This window comes from Zeugodacus cucurbitae, chromosome 4 (assembly GCF_028554725.1).
Source record: "Zeugodacus cucurbitae isolate PBARC_wt_2022May chromosome 4, idZeuCucr1.2, whole genome shotgun sequence".
In the NCBI taxonomy this organism is placed as follows: Eukaryota; Metazoa; Arthropoda; class Insecta; order Diptera; family Tephritidae; genus Zeugodacus; species Zeugodacus cucurbitae.
The window spans coordinates 54,152,548-54,169,649 of record NC_071669.1 but is presented as its reverse complement, the minus strand read 5'-3'; the positions used below and the strand labels follow the sequence as shown (position 1 = coordinate 54,169,649).

The 17,102-nt window shown below is 35.6% G+C and overlaps 2 protein-coding genes across 4 annotated transcripts in view; both read left to right on the top strand.

Annotated features, from left to right (window-relative positions):
- The first annotated feature begins 491 nt into the window (after positions 1 to 491).
- On the top strand, positions 492 to 12,407 carry LOC105211043 (otoferlin). 3 transcript variants are annotated; one of them, XM_011182303.3, is made up of 20 exons: positions 492 to 817; positions 872 to 1,224; positions 1,286 to 1,388; positions 1,457 to 1,655; positions 1,744 to 2,004; positions 2,125 to 2,312; positions 2,369 to 2,572; positions 2,635 to 2,940; positions 3,092 to 3,849; positions 3,913 to 4,078; positions 4,321 to 4,710; positions 4,773 to 5,266; positions 5,469 to 5,606; positions 5,688 to 5,839; positions 6,169 to 6,305; positions 7,686 to 7,867; positions 8,079 to 8,199; positions 11,535 to 11,897; positions 11,961 to 12,061; positions 12,123 to 12,407. In XM_011182303.3, exons 1-20 carry the CDS (start codon positions 632 to 634, stop codon positions 12,292 to 12,294), a joined length of 4,974 nt encoding a protein of 1,657 aa, XP_011180605.2. In that variant the 5' UTR covers positions 492 to 631; the 3' UTR covers positions 12,295 to 12,407. The 3 variants fall into 3 exon arrangements, with proteins under 3 accessions (XP_011180605.2, XP_011180606.2, XP_054085084.1); XM_011182304.3 differs by having other exon boundaries at positions 1,286 to 1,409; positions 1,478 to 1,655; XM_054229109.1 differs by lacking the exons at positions 492 to 817; positions 872 to 1,224; positions 1,286 to 1,388; ... (1 more) ...; positions 1,744 to 2,004; positions 2,125 to 2,312 and having other exon boundaries at positions 2,369 to 2,406; positions 2,468 to 2,572.
- Positions 12,408 to 14,153: 1,746 nt separating this feature from the next.
- The window catches only part of LOC105211081 (transient receptor potential cation channel subfamily A member 1), a 60,454-nt gene continuing 57,505 nt past the window's right edge, over positions 14,154 to 17,102 (top strand). Inside the window, exons 1-2 of the mRNA XM_054229113.1 lie at positions 14,154 to 14,487; positions 15,053 to 15,382. The gene's annotated coding sequence lies outside the window, so the exon portion shown is untranslated. The remainder of the gene's footprint in view (positions 14,488 to 15,052; positions 15,383 to 17,102) is intronic.

The window sequence follows — 17,102 nt, the reverse complement described above, 5'->3', positions numbered from 1 at the left end:
CTACTGCTACCTCAATGGCAGCTAGCTCTGCCTGAAAGACGCTACAATGGTCTGGCAGCCGAAAACTAAGTTAATTGAGAGCTTCCGACAGCGCAAACATTCTAAAGATTGACTACTTCTCATCGACTACTTGATGGCACTTCATCTGGTATCGCAAAGGACTAAAATCGGTCTATGTGTGGCTCATTGGCCTACCAGATTAACCTAACCTAACCTATTACCAATTTGGTCGACAAGTCTTTTCATGATTCTTCGTACTTTTTAAAAAGGTATATGACAACTTCAAAAACATCGGTTTAGAAAGAGATAGACTTTTCGAAATACCACTTCGTTTAAATTATCTGGAAGTGCAAGTCTCCAAAGTTCTTTCTTCGTTATAACTTAAAAAAACTCTAGTTTATCTTTCATAAAATAACGAAATATTTCCCAGCACTTATTTCCAACCTAGTGAAAAAGAGAACCGTAAGAAAACTTTCAGTCTGACAGTCAATAACTTTTGTTCTTACTTCAATTGAGCACTAAAAAATCTGAAACGAAATATTCAAATTTATTTTTTCTCCTTTTAACTGAAAAACGAAAATTTACGAAAATATCAGCGAAAACGATTGGATTTAGCGAAATCGGCACACAAATGTTACCGATGGCGCAAAATGATTGCTTCCTGAGCATGAGTCAAGATTATCTCATCTGTACAACGGTACACAAAGCACGACAGTTGGGAGTTTTCACAGGCGAGACATCCGTACGCATTACGCTCGACAAGGCACATAGGACCACCAAGCCATACGCGCGCTCAGAAAACCCCTTTTACAATGAGGTAAAGTTAATGAAATCACAGAGAGCTAAAAATTATAGCAACTTCTCTCCACAGTATTTCGTATTCGAAATCCGCTGCACGCTAACGGAACTTTTGCGTTTAACGGTGCTGTACGAAGTGCGTAAGCGAAACGCCTGCAAGAAGACCATGTCGCATGGTGAATTGCTAATAGATCTGCAGAGCGTTTGGAATCAACCGAATCGTTGTTTCTTCAAAAAGTGGGGTCGTCTGGAGGCCTCCATTGCAGATGTGTCCAATAATACACCGGGTGCACCTAAAGGTTATCTGCAGATCGATTTGGCAATCGTAACACAGAACTCCGATCCGAATACTGTGTTAAGGCCAAACGACGACATGCTAGAGTTGAATAGATGGCAAATAAATCAGGACTATGATAATATCGAGCGGTACGAGTATATGAAATTAAGTTTTAATATTTTTCTAATTCTTTCTTGCGACCTTTCTTAGCAACATGCTACAAAATGCCGACAATTCCATGCAGTGCAATATCCGTTATAATGTCACACTCTATAAGGCAGTGCTGACCAAGAAGAGTGACTATCTCATACAAGTATCCTTTGCTGGCAACCATGTACTTGTGACACCGTCCCATTCACCAGTGACCTTTCATTTCTAAAGTTTAGATTCCATCCTTTCAAGGGCAAGACAAATGTTTGCAAGTCCACTACTCAACCGGAGTGGAACCATTCGGTGTGCTTTTCATGGACCTATCCATCACTATCGCAGACCTTTGTCGTACAAATTCTCTCACATGAGCATTTACAGTGGAAGACTATCGCTGACTATGAGATACATTTCGATGAGATCGCTTTTAAAGGTTTCTTCTCGAGCGCGGAATCACATATAGATTTCATAATGAATTTTTGCATCATTTGAATTAAATATATATAACAACTCTTTTGCAGATAAGCCAGCCTTGGGTCCCACTTATGTACATTTCTACGATATATCAAATCCATTGCAGTATTTGGGACGGCTTTTGGTAGAAGTCGTTTCGGAGTGTTTACCATCCGGTCCGGCGCGAGATCTATTAACTAAACCCGTGGCGCCGTTAGACGAGAAGCGTTGGTGGCAGGAAGAGACATTTCTAGTGGAATTTCTACCGTTGCAGGGTGACTTTCTGCACGGAAATTTCAGTAACTGTAAAATTACCATGAAGCTTGCAGGTAATTAAGATATACAGATTGTTCGGATATGTTCTGAGTGTAGTTCTGAATAGGGATATCTCTAGTATTCTGAGTCTTACAGTTTTATAGACTTCTAACATTTTCCTATCTAATATTCAGAGAATTCCTCGAACTACGTGGAGTGTTTTCTAAAGAGTTATGCGGGTAAACACAACAACACTGGCAACAGCTTAAAATATTTTCGCCAGGAAGCACCTTATAAAGCGGTCTATCTAAAAATCACAATGCCCGACAATCGCTATAAGTTCGATAGCGATTATTATATGCAAGAAATATTGGATTTAATAGTTAAGGAATAAAAAACATCATTACTTCACTATTTTAATGTCCTGACACTACACAGGAATCTGAGCTGGCAACATTCAAACTTTTCCAAATCAAGTACACCAATCAATTTGTGTTGCAAGCCAAGTGTTTCAAGGCAATCATTATGCATTTGCAGAGTAAATTGAAAGAAGGCGTCGAGGATAAGCGTCTGGAATATACGGGTTTCAAAGAGACAACTATGTGGGACGCTAATCGTTTGGTCTATATTAATTCATTTTTTGTTAGTATCCACTTTCCTTTAACGCTTTTAAATGAAATTAATTATCTCTCGTTTCTTACCAGGAAAAGTTCCCTGAAAAGCTACGCGCCATGCGTCACAAGCTCAAGACTTCACCATCTATACTCATAGAGTCCACCATTGCTGAAGTTGTCGATCAAATGGTTTTACATTCCAATGAGCTGAAGAGTCTTTTGGCCACGACACGTCTGCAGGATGAGTGGCCCACGCTGTTTATAATGCTTAGCGCTTCGGGCAGGAATGATATTGCGGTATGTCGTTTGAATGGCAAGTACTTTTTGAATGCGCCCAGAGATAAGTCAGCGAGTCCGAATAGTTTGTGTTGGCGCACGCGAAATTTCATATTCAAGGTGAGTTGAGTCGATATAAGAAAAAGAAAGTAATATATGCCCTCGAAAGGAAGATATGGTGACCCTTCAGACAGGCAGCGGTCTGAACATTTACTTAGCTAGATCTGTGGTTCCATCAGACTTCCTAAGCCACTTCTTCTTCCTTTTCCAGGACATTCAATGTCAGCATAGTTGCATCAACTGTGGCTGTAATGTCGGCATTATACAAGGCTCTCTTGGCATTGTGGTGGATAGTGAACGTACTGAGTATTTGGCCAGCATCACTAACGATTGGAAGCAGACCGAATTATACTATTGGTCACCGATAATACACTATACAGTTTATAAATGCCGCGTCTTCATACATCAAGCTAAGATACGTCCGGGCAGCGATACTAGTGGGCTCTGTGATGGCTATCTGCGCGTCATATTCGGTTCACAGTGGGCACAAACATCTACCGCAGAGGCCACACTCTCACCCATATGGAATTGTGTGATCTGCTTCGATGTCGTTGTCTTCCCCGGCAGTCTACAGTGGTATATGAAGAATCCACCGCTGGTGGCTGTCGAATTGTACGATCATGATCGCTTAACGGCTAACGATTATGTGGGTTGTGGTAGTGTGCCGGTATCGGTGATTAGCATGAAAGAGGCCGATGATAGTGCGCGTGAAGAAGCGGAGGGTAAGCTCAAACCAAATAAAATGGTGAAGACCCGCACTGCCATGCAGAAATATCAGAAATTAAAAGTTATTTCGCCGCCACCACTGACGTGGGTTCCAATTGCACAGAACGGCGGTGTGAGAGCCGAGGTGCTGATGTCTGCTGAACTAGTTGAGACAACCGAAGAAATTGGTAAATTGGAATTGCCAGATCCGACCATTACAATGAATATACCGACGAGTATAAGGCCGATTATGAAGAACTTTGTGTGAGTAAATTATGTGGTTCTTTCCAATTTGAAAGTACTTTCGCTCATGCTTATCATCCGTAGCTTGGAGGTTGTATTCATCGGCTTTCGAAACTACACTAAAACCACTTTTGGTGGCAGACATCGTATCAAGGTCATGATGGGTGATCTTTTGCTGACAAGCGGCCTATCCTCGACACGCTTGAAGAATAGCATAAACTTCTTGGTCATCTTCGCTTCTGGAGTTGTGGTGAGTATCTCAGTTTCCACAAATCATGAAGAAGGGTTTCAAGTTTTAACATTAGTCGGAAGACTTGTGCATTAAGACTTTTTAGTTAGAAAGCTGTTCTAGCCAAAGTACGTGCGCTTTCGAGGCCAAAGTACGTGCAGTTAAACACTTTTTGGCACTGAGATGTGAAAACCCTTCTTCATGTTGACTTCTACAACAGTCTTCCTAACTGATCTCAATATACATATTTTTTTATCTTTCAGAGTCTCCCAGAGCAACTAGAATACTGGCCCGCCATCATAGCCACCGATGTGTCCGTTTCATCCAAAGGCGCTGAAACCACATTAGGCGCAGTTTTGATACCTGACTCAAAACGTTTTCTACAAGTCGATAAAACCGTGAAATGTATACCGGCAACACCGGACGAAGAAGGTACCACGATGTTGCAGATTGGCGATTACGAGGACAACGAAACTCAGCCATTACTGCATAGAGACAAACCGACTTTATTCCAAAGAACTTTGGACGTATTCAAAAGATCCAAAGATCTCACAAAACTACCGCCCATCGATAACACTGACTTAACAAAAATAATCGATGAGACACAGTACAGCTGGTGGACAAAATATTACAATTCCATATACACATATCAGGTGAGCGAATAGAAGTTTTGGAATCAGCCTCTTTCAAAATTATTTATTATTTTCTTACTCAGGAAACTGGTGATCTCTCGCATTTATATAAGCAAAGCTTGATTATCTACCCGAATGAGTTGGAGCGTCAAGCCGATCTCGATTATTTGCATGACTGGGCCGAGCCGGTAAAACTGGTGCATGGCGTGAAGTATAAGAAGAACGCCATGCCGAAAGAGGAGACCTATGCAACGCTGAAATTAAATATTAAACTTGTGCCCTGTAAATGTGGTACGAATGATGGTGGCGACGGCATTATGTTGCGTCCACTCGCAGCGGCGCTAAATCCACGCTATCAGGCCGAACTCCATACGCTAACCGATCTGACAAAGATCATTGTACGCGTTTATGTGATACAAGGTGTTCAGTTGAGACCGCACGATAAGAACTCCAAATCGGATGCTTATGTGAGACTGCACTTAGGCGGCAAGACGGTGGTCAATCGTGCGCATTACGTGCCTAATGAGAGTAATCCGGTTTTCGGAAAGTGTTTTCAAATGGATGCTGTACTGCCGAGGTGAGCTCTTGCGCAAGAAATTTTAATAGATCAATGGATTTTAACTATATTAGAAGTCTCAAGTAGTTAGTAGTCGATAACTCATGAGATTTCTATTCATACGAACTTTGAAGAACAGTAGGACTGTTCTCTATTTACTCATTGAGCTACATTTAATTCAATTTTACATATTCATGATCTTATTAATTTCATATTTTCTTAGAGACAATATGCTGGAGGTCTCCGTTTTCGATCGCAATTTATTTACGGACGATTATATTGGTTCCACTTATATCGACTTGGAAGATCGCTGGCGTACAAAACATGGCGCTGCTGTTGGTATTTCGAAGGAATACTCAAAGTACGTATTTAGTCCACGTAATATTTACTCTTTATTTAAACTGTTTATTCGTAATAAAAGGAAAATGCAATCCTCTTACAGAACCGGCTATAACAAATGGCGCAACATGGCCACACCTTTCGAAATTCTCTCGGAACTTTGTTCCCAGCGCGATTTGCCGGCACCGAAATTCGTTGAAAATCGCATTGAAGTGGATGGCGTTAAGTTTAAGGACGAAACGCGACTTGCGTTGGGTTTGTAGATTTTTTTTATAAAAAAATGAAACTTTTTATTCGTTTGACGCATGAAACATTTAGTTAAGCCAATAGTACTTATATAAGTGATATCTTGGAACATATGTTACACTTGTTATACTATTTGCTACCAAAAATTAATGAAAAAGACTCCAAATCTTCACCACTTAATAATAAGATTACTGATTGGGTCTCTAAAAAAGTAGAAAGTCATCTAGTCAGGAGCCCCTAAATTAATGAAATTTTCTATTTAAAAGATCCGTCTTTTCTTTTGATTGTATATAGTCAATATCATTATAATCTATTTCGTCTTTATTTCAATCCTTTAGCCGAGGAACTACAGGAGCGTCTAAGCTTAACAGCTTTACACCATTTGGATCAACTGCCATCTTTCTGTTATAAATTGGTACCAGAGCATGTTGAGACACGGACATTGTATCGACGAGATTGTCCCGGTATAGAGCAGGTAAGAAATTTTGTAATATAATTAATCAGAGGAAAGAGCTCAAAAGTACTGAGACTTATATAAAGAAAAAAGTTGGATAGACAAACAAATCATTTTATTTAAGAGGTGTGTTGATGATCTAGAGAGAAACTTGGGGAGAAAGTCCATAGCGTGCTGGAGGGATCTACCGGGATTTTAAACCACAAATGTTATGAGCAAACCGGTAGATCAGAAGTAAACGAGATTTCTACTGACGCTCGATAGAAGGAAATGTAGGAACATGATCGGCATGCTTACTGGTCACAGTCTGGTGGGCGGCGCACGCCTATAGTTAGCGAAGACTGCTGGAAATGTCAAGAGTAAGATACCAAAGAAACAATGGAACATCTCTTGTATGATTGTCCTGCATTATCAAGGCAAGGGCTTCGACATTTGGGGGCTTCACAATACAATAATCTGGAAGAGGTATCGTGTGTAAAACCGCAGAACCTACTAATATTCGGATGACTATTCCTCACTAACTACGTGACGACGCCCCATCTGGTATCACAAAGGGCCAAAACTGGTCTATGTGTGGCTTTCTGTCTGGTAGGCCTAACCTAACCTAAGAGATGGCTTATTAACCTTAGTCATTTGGAAGAATTTAATATGAAATACCAGTTTGAATATAAGCAAAATGGGTTCGTTGCTACGCCTTTAACATTACAGGCTAAAACACAGGCAGCCATTAAGTTTCAAAAGTCGGCTTTAGTACAAAAGGTCACAGTGTGAAGGAGCTTTAATTTTAAAGTTTTGAGAAGCGTACTTTGTTTCAGTCTCTAATAGCTTTAATGTACATACTTCGTAAAACACTAAAGCTAGGGCCTTTTTTTAAAAAAAAGGTGTCATATATTTTAAAATACTTGACCGACTTGGAATTTCAGTTATTCAGTACAAATCGGAAATCTGAAAAATCCCACCTGCTTATCATAAGCTTCCTTTTGTTTCGAGTAGATTACTCAAGCGTTAATTAAAGTTTAGATATAGAATTTCTCTCTTCAAATGTGGTAACTCTGATCCAAAAATAGTCGCAATTGAATCATTCCTTGTCCAGTCGAAATACGAGTATACTAGAGTATACTGATACCAAATATATCAGTTACTATGCAATTTTAGTGAAATTTCAGACCAACATTGGATGAGATCAGTGTTAATTTTAGCCAGACCCCCATAAATCCAATATTTATAATGATTACCGTACCTATCGCTGACTTTTTACTTTGTATTGCGCTCACTATAAAGTTATCCGGTCACAAAATTATACAATATCGGTCTATACATACCACCAAATCTAGTACCCTCCTCCTTCCACTAACAAGTTTTAGAAAACAAATCCATTTCGCTCTTCTCATATAATTTCAGGGCAAAATACAACTATGGGTTGAACTATACGAGGGCAACTTGAATATACCACCACCCATTGACATCACCCCGCATCCACCACAAGCTTACGAATTGCGTGTCGTCATTTACGGTTGCTCCGACATAATGTTGGATGAGCGTAATATATTCGGCAAAAAGATGAGTGATATCGGTGTGAAGGGGTGAGTACGTGTAAATGTGCATTGTTAATTGGTCAATTACGCATGGTTATTGAAAAGCTCAAATCTAAGCAGCAACTCATTAAATTATAAAAAAATCAGTAAACCACGTATTTGCTTTCAAATATTCATTATTCATTAATTAACGAAGTGTTTTTTTTTTCAAAGAAATATTTCCTTAATAAAACTAAACTTAATTAATATTGTACTGCAGCTGGTGTGCGGATAAGGAGCAATCGCAAGCCACTGATATCCATTACCGTTCGTTCGATGGAGAGGCTGCTTTTAATTGGCGCATGCTCTTCCCCATCAAGTACTCTGCCAATGAGGATATGGTGAGAATGATTAACTTCATTAATTTGAAATTTTTTTTTGTAATTTTTTATATGTGTTCGCAGCTCATTTAGTTAATGAGCGCTAAGTAAAAATATGCAAATATGAGATTATGGTAGAAAGTATTGTTTTCAAGTAAAGATTTCGCTATTAAAGCGAAAATAATGGTACAAAATGTGATGGGGGTAAAAAAGTGTTATTTTGTTGAAAATAAGATCAGCAAGATTTAAGATTTTCTTTTTGTTATTTGATATTTTTTTGTGATAAAAGTATTAAGCATTAATTAATGCGTAGTAAAGATGTATTGACTCATAAGTATTAGTATTTAGAAAAAAATGTGCTCTGGATTTTTCTGAATGTGAATAAACTATTGACAGTTTCCAGGAATTCAAAGAAATATTTTGTCATAAAAACACTTCAAAAAAACAGAACAGAAATATGACGCCGACTTGCTTTAATATCACCACTTTAACACACATCCTTGTCTCCAAGCCACTAAGTACATTGACAGCCAACTTTGTTGATTTACATTTTGCGCGCCGAATTATATTAATTTTTGTAATTTCTCGGTAAGACATAAATATTTATGAATTTCGTTTTGATGTTTGCTATTTCATATTTACGAAATAATAAAACAAGGAAAATAAAAAAAATATATAAGCATGAATACCAGAAATGACTTTAAGGTTAGGTTGATACATTATTTGTCAAGTTAGATATGTTGTTACAGTTCCAACATATTCTGCTAAATAATTTATGGGAACGTTCAAGTACTAAACGTCATTATACTCTCGCAACCTGTTGCACAGAGTATTATAGTTTTGTTCACAAACAACCCTTAGTTTGTGTCACCAAGAAATAAAAGAGTTAGATATGGGGTTATATATATATAAATGATCAGTATGACGAGTGGATTTGAAATCCGGATGTCTGTCCGTCCGTCTGTCCGTGCAAGCGAAAAATTAAGATATCTTAATGAAACTGGGAATACATATTCCTTGGGCAAAATCGGTCCACTGAAGACCTATACAGTGTCATTTAGTTATGATATAAATAAAGTTATGAAAATAAAATTTGGAACATAGGATCGCATTAGGGCACATTTAGATGTATTTTTTTTTGAAAATAGGTTTTATGTATATATCTTACAAACCAAAAAAACTATATAAACCAAACTTTCTGCAGTCGTTTCTTTTAGTCATTTCCTTATACAGTCCAAAAATGAAAGAAATCGGATAATAACCACGCCCACCTCCCATACAAAGGTTAGGTTGAAAACTACTAGAAGTGGGTTAACTCAATAACGAAAAACGTCAGAAACACTAAGTTTCACATAAGAAATGTAAGATAGAAGCTGCACTCAGATTTTTTTTACAAAATGGAAAATGGGCGTGGCATCGCTCACTTATGGGTCAAAAACCATTTCTCAAGAACTACTCGATCGATTTCAATGAAATTCGGTATATAAGACTTTCTGGACACCCTGATGACACGGGTGGAATATGGGCTAAATCGGTTCACAACCACGCCTACTTCCTATATAACTCAATTTTGAATTCTTCGGATTCGTTCACTTTATAATATATACATTAAGATCCAATGAAGATATCGTAATAAAACTTTACACAAATACTGTATTTGAGCTGTGACATCACTTGTGAAAAAATTGTCAAAATTTGACCATGACTTTTCAAGGCCCCTGATATCGAACATGAAGAACTCGGTGCCTAAGAATAATTTTTCACCGAAAATATAGGTAAATCTCTCAGATATTTTAATGTAATTCATTCTCTCTGAATTTTTTTCTTATCAAATTTTGTCTATGTACCAAAAGTGGTTAAAATCGCGTCATAATTTCCCTCAGATCCCATATACCTAATTATAGATAATATAAAATTAAGTGGGCGTATAGTCTTCGATATATTATATCTTGGTGGTGAAAACGGTTCAGGAATTACCTCAGTTCCCATATACTATTTATGATGATTTTCGTGATTCTATTGAACTTTAATCAGAATATATGGATCGAATTGTGTTATCTTTATAAAATTACATCAATAAATTGCGAGAGTATAAAATGTTCGGTTGCACCCGAACTTAGCCTTTCCTTACTTGTTTTTCAACCACAAAAATTTCCTCAAGTTTTTTACCCATATTTTGGTAAATATTTTTGTTGTTGTTCAAACTGTCTTTTGGATTTCTATTAATAATCTCTTTATATTGACAAATTTTCTGTAATTTTAGTTAAGTTTCGAACCCACGAGGTCATCGTCCTCTCCTTTTTAAATCATCTAACCTCAAAGAATACAAAAATTCCAAAATTGTTCAGTAGATTGCCCTACTGAAATGATCTGCGATTAGAACTTTATTTTTTAATCAATTTCCAATGTATGTAATTCTAGACAATAGATCTCCAGACGCAATTGTTTATTTGTTGTTTAAATCGTATATAGACCCCGCCCGGTTTTGTGAAATATTTTTTAACTTTCACTCTAGAATTTTAATGGCGTGACTTCATCTATCAGTTATTTGATTCAGAAGATTGAAAACATTTAAAAACTCCTCTTCCTAGAAAGTTTAATGTACGTATCTGATAAACTACTGTTTCTATCTTATAAGAACGTGGAAATGAAACACTACGCTCAACCAATTAAACATGTTTGATAATATACATTTTAGTCAAAATGCATTTGGCGTGGGCGGTATTCTCGAATACCTAACTTCTGAACAGAAACACGCTAGCAATATGACATAGAAACAGGGCAAAGTAACCAATCTTTAAATGAATCTATTCATAGTCGCAACTGTGAAAGAAATATGGATTAATTCAATATGCCAAAAACCTACCAAAATAAGTATGGTTCCCAGGAATTATATGCACTAATAACCAGTAAAGATTTGCCAAATTAACAACATTAAATAGCTCTGGCATCACTAAAGTGGTACAAAATCAGGAATAGATTCCAAATTCTAAATAAAAACTACGACATAATGAGACCTTTTTTAAAAATGAAAATGTGTTTCGAGCCAAAAGTTCATATATTTTTACATACATAGATTGAAGACCTTGAAACATTTCGGGCTTTGGATAGTTTAGATATAATACAATATGGATATCAATGAAAGATAATTGAATATTTGAGGGAAATTTTTTAACAGATTTTTCCGAATATATAGGAAAAAACAGAAAAAACACGTATGAGATGGTCTTCACTTTTCCTAACATCTCACATCATATATAAATTACGTTTTTATATACGAAAAACGCAAATTCTAACATCACTACCCTTAACCTAAACTATCACAACTTTTCCGTCTCATTCTTAATTTTTTTAAGATGGTTATCAAAGTCAAGAGTGGCATACTCAACGAATACGAAGTAAAGCATCCGCCCATTTTATATCTACAAGTCTGGGACAATGATTTCATAACGAAAAATGAATTTCTCGGTATGCTCGAGTTGAATTTGTCGAACTTTCCCGAACCCTGCACAAATAAGCGTTTCTGCGCGTTGACCAATGAGTTCGCCGGCATTAAACTACCCGAACCACTGGCACGTTTACATGGCATAACACATCGTCGCCGACCGCCGGTCAATTTGTTTGCCAAGAAACGCATACGCGGTTGGTTTCCATTGCATGGACAAATCGATCAAATTTCCAAGGATAAGAGACTCAAAGAACAGATGCGATCGCAAACTGTAAGCGTGGAGATTTAATGATGATTTACATATAAATATGAATTTTGTTCTTTATTTTTTCAGGGGAAAATCGAAATCGAATTGGAAATGCTTACTGAGGCAGAAGCGGCTGCGAATGCGGTTGGCATTGGTCGCAATCCACCAAATGCTTTAGCTATTCCATCGTAAGTAGACTGCGTGAAATATCAACTTTTTGCTCTCATTTTTCATTCGTTTGCTTCAAAGGCGTCCCGACACCTCTTTCAATCCACTTACAAATCCGTTGAAGTCCTTCCAAAAAATACTGCTACCCGTGCTTATTAAAGGTCTCATCATACTTGGCGTGAGCGCTCTTGTTATTTTGGTGCTTGTGCAGTTCTTCTCCAATCTACCGTTCAAATTATTGGGTTTGCGTTGAGTTTATCGCTTCTTAGTTTGATACTAACTGTAATTTACAGTTATTTCCTATATATTTGAGTATTGTATATTCGTTTTCTTATTCTCTTCGTCGAGTGTTAATAAATATAATTTTTGTTTTTTAAATATCTGTAGTGAAGGCTAATTTTAGAAAATTTAATAGGAGTAGCTAACTAGGAATTGCCAATTTAAAAAATTATGTTTTGAAAATAGTTGCCATCCTTTTAAAATATATCTAGAATTATAAATCTCAAACTAATTAAACATACAATATGGGTATCAAAGTAAAGAGGATTACGAGGGCTTACAGATCAAAATATGTATGAGTAGGGTTGCCATATTTTATTTTTTGGTACAATATTTTTTTTAATAAACGACATATTACAAGCCTGTCATCATATTGAAAAAGGTTTGCGAATGTTTATTGTTCGAAATATTTTCAGGGTTGCCACTTGTTAATTTTTTTTTTTGTCAAATATATGGATCGAACAAAAGAAACATTGCAATATGGGTATGAAATTTAAGAGGTTCATGTAAGTTTACAGTTAAAAATATCTTCAGAAGAGTTGCCACCTGTTTTAGTCACTTAATAATAATTAATATTTTAAATATTTCAAACTAATAATAATACGGGTAGATATAAAAAGAGATTTACGAGAATTTACAGATAAAAATTTGTATAGGGTTGCCATAGATTTATTTTTTGGATAAATAATTTTTTAAAATAAACAACAACTTGCAATATGGGCGCCAAACTAAAAATAATTCCAAACATTTGTCGGAGTTGCCACCGGCTAACTTTGTTATCAAATACAGTTATCGAATAAAATAATAATAAACATCAAACAAAAGAGGGTTGCGCAAGTTTACAGTTAAAAAAAATTCAGTAGTGTTGCCACCTGTTTTTAGCCACTTATTAATAATTAAATCAATATGGATATCTAACAAATTAAAAAAACCATAGATTACAATACTCGTACTAAAGTAAGGGAGTGTTCGAGGACTTTCAGATCCATATACGTTCGAGTTGGCCTCCCAGCTGTTTATTTTTTTTTTTGAGTTTTGAGAGTTGCCACCTGCTAAATATCTCAAATAAATTGTTCAAATAACTGAGACATTACAATATGGGTATCAAACTAAAGCGGTTTATGAAAGTTTTCAATACATAATATTTTCAGTAGGGTTGCCACCTGTTTGTAGACACTCATTGCAAATAAAAATAAAAATTTAGAAAATATATTGTAGGTATTAACAAATCAGGCTTAAAATGATTTTGTCGGTGATATGTGTTTTTTTATAATGACTAGCAGTTTAAAATATTTTTCAGAGTTGCCACCTACTAAATATCTCAAATAAATTGTTCAAATAACTAAGACATTACAATATGGGTATCAAACGAAAGTGGTTTATGAAAGGATTCTGTAAATACTATTTTTAGTAGGGTTGCCACCTATTTTTACCTACTCATTGCTAATAAAAATTTAAATTTACAAAATTTAAATGTATGTAGGTATTAACAAAGCAGGCTTAAAATGATTTTGTCGGTGATATTAATGAGAAGTGTTGCCACCTGTTTGAAATTTTTTTTACAATATGTAGAACGAAAATTATTAAAGAAAAATACATCGCATTTTTAGACATTACATTTTTTCGTCGTTCTACGACTTTCCTCTGAGAATCTTTTTTGTAGTTCAATCTTGCAATCAGCAAAGTCGAATGCTTAAGGACATTATATACTAGTATGAAAGTATTTCAGTAGAACTCAATTACTAAATGAGCGAATGGGAAGGCAAACATAAAAATAAGTGGGTGAAAATGCTATGACAATATAAATACAGATAAAAAACTTGACACATAATAGTTATTTCGCAATTTAGTATACATTAGATCCATATATAATAGCTATATAAGCGTATGTGTGTTGGAAGTGGAAAATAGATACTTGCAGATATAATTAAAGCCTTTATCAGCGTGACAAATAGCGAAGAAAAAAAACAACAAATGATAGATAAAATTGCGGCAAGTGTGGACACGTCTGGATGCAGCCAGACAGCAGACTCGCAGCTACTTGACAAAACAGTTGAACGCAATTAGGCGACGCGTACGGATATCCAACCAACCAGGAGACGGAAACACCAGCTATTGGCAAGTGAACTGCTTGTTAGTGGCAAAACGCACATTAAAAGAAGAGAAAGTACAGTTACAAATAAAAAAAAATAGTGTCACGTCACGCGTTATACCGTTAAAGTAGCTAGATTTGCATAAGGAAACCATAAAACCTTTAACCAAGAGCGACAGTGTGTTGTTGTTTTTACTTTAATTATAGCACGTCAAGTTAGACGCGCAGTCTGTGTGTGTGTGTGACTCGCTTTTGAAAGCCAACTCGTCAATTGTTAAAGACATGACACGCTGGCGTGCAAGTGTACACGCTCTCGGCTGTCTTTTTAAGCAGCGCGTTTGAACTCCTTAGAGAAATCAGCAGTAGTGGGTGAAGACTACGCTGACACGCCATTTAACGGTGTCAACTAAGTATTTAGTTTTCGTGGAATTTTGCGCTTTTTGAAGCCAAAGCGTCTTGAAATTTTGTGAAAAGTCATCTTCGCAGTGGCAAATAAATACAACATACAACCATATTCTCGAACATCCGCACACGTGGCAAGTGCAATATTGCAGCTTGTTGTTGTTATTGCCTGCAATTTAAAGCAGTTGAACAAGCGTCAAGCGCCATTTTTTAATTAATTAAAATTATTTTATTACAGTTATTTCATTGATTAGCAGCGTATGCTAATAAAATAATAAAAACTGTGCGAGAAAAAAATACTTTTTAGCAACGTTTTTGTGCTTCAGTGGCGAAGCGTCTTTGTTCTCTCATATACATAAGCTATTTTGCGGTATTTGTGGTATTTCACAATTAAAACTAATAAAAAAGCATATTCTTTGCATTATTTGCGTGTATTCCGTCGAAATGTCGTTCCAGTCTGGTTTTTGTGACAGTTGGTACTGAAGCCATAGAAGTGTTGAAGTGTCTTCGGAAAATAAAATTTTCTAGAACAATTAATACAGTTTTGCAGCAAAAGAAAGCGTTCAAGGTAAAGTATGCTTTCTTATATTATTAAATAATTTACTTATAGTTGTTGTTCAACAAATATTTTTTAAACAAATATGAATAGAAGGTGTAAATTCTATGTATATAATTAAAAAAAAGTGCTTGTAAAATAGAAAATATATAAAATATGGCACAATAAAAATTGGAAAAGAAGTCTCGCTATAATTTTATTATTATTATTATGCATAAAAATCGTTCCTTCTTATATATATTATGAAAAAAAAAATAATATTATCTAATTTTTGTGAAGCAATTTTTTATGAACTAAAACTATTTTTTGTTTCCAAAATATCTATATTCTATAAATAAAAGAAGTCTATATAACAAAAAAAAAATAATTTTACATAAAGTTTAAAAATCATATAATAAAATTAAACATTATACAATTTTATATATATATTTTTTAAATTTAATTGTTGTAATTTTTTCGTAATTTTTACTATTATTATTTTTTTTTTTTTGAAAAATTATGTATAAAAATGAGGTATTCTTTTAGCCAAATATAAAAAATAATAATTAACAAAATAGTATAAAAAGTAGTATAAACAAGTAAGGAAAGGCTAAGTTCGGGTGCAACCGAACATTTTATACTCTCGCAATTTATTGAAGAAATTTAACCAATACATATATGCGGAATAAAGCTCACCGTATTTTTGAAAAACCTATATTAGGTATATGGGAGCTAGGAAAAGATACTTTTGAAAAACCTTCAATGAGGTATATGGAAATGTTATGACCCGATTTTAATAATTTTTGGAACAGAGACACAATATTAGAAGAAAACAATTTCCTCTGAATTAAATTGAGATATCTGAGAGATTTACCCATATTTTCGGTTAAAATTTATCCTTAGACGCTGAGTTCAACATGTTCGATATCTGGGGCCTTGAAAGTTATGGTCCGTTTTCGACAATTTTTTCACAAGTGAAGCCAGAGATGATATGCACTATTTGTGTAAAGTTTTATTCCGCTATCTTCATTGGTTCCTTATGTTTACATTATAAAGTGAAGGAATCAGATGGAATTCAAAATTGAGTGATAAGGAAAGAAGTCGTGGTTGTGAACCGATTTCGCCCATTTTGTCCTTGTTATCAGGGTGTCAAGAAAATATTATATACCGAATTTCATTCGAATCGGTCGAGTAGTTCCTGAGATATGGTTTTTGACCCATAAGTGGAGCTGCCACACCCATTTTCCATTTTGTAAAAAAATCTGAGTACAGCTTCCATCTGCCATTTCTTATGTAAAATTTGGTGTTTCTGACGTTTTTCGTTAGTGAGTTAACCCATTTTTAGTAATTTTCAACCTAACCTTTGTATGGGAGGCGGGCGTAGTTATTATCCGACTTCAACTATTTTCATGGGGTGGGGTGGGGTATGTAAAAGAACCGACTGCAGAAAGTTTGGTTTATATAGCTTTATTAGTTTGCGAGTTAAATACAAATAACCGATTTGTAGTGCGATCCTTTATTCCAAATTTTACTTTTATATCTTCAGTTATGGCTTAGTTATGACACTTTATGTGTTTTTGGTTTTCGCCATTTTGTGGGCGTGGCAATGGTCCGATTCTGCCCATTTTCGAACTTGATCTTCTTATGGTGCCAAGGAATATTTGTGCCAAGTTTCGTCAAGATATCTTAAATTTTACTCAAGTTACAGCTTGCACAGACGGACAGACGGACGGACGGACAGACATCCGGATTT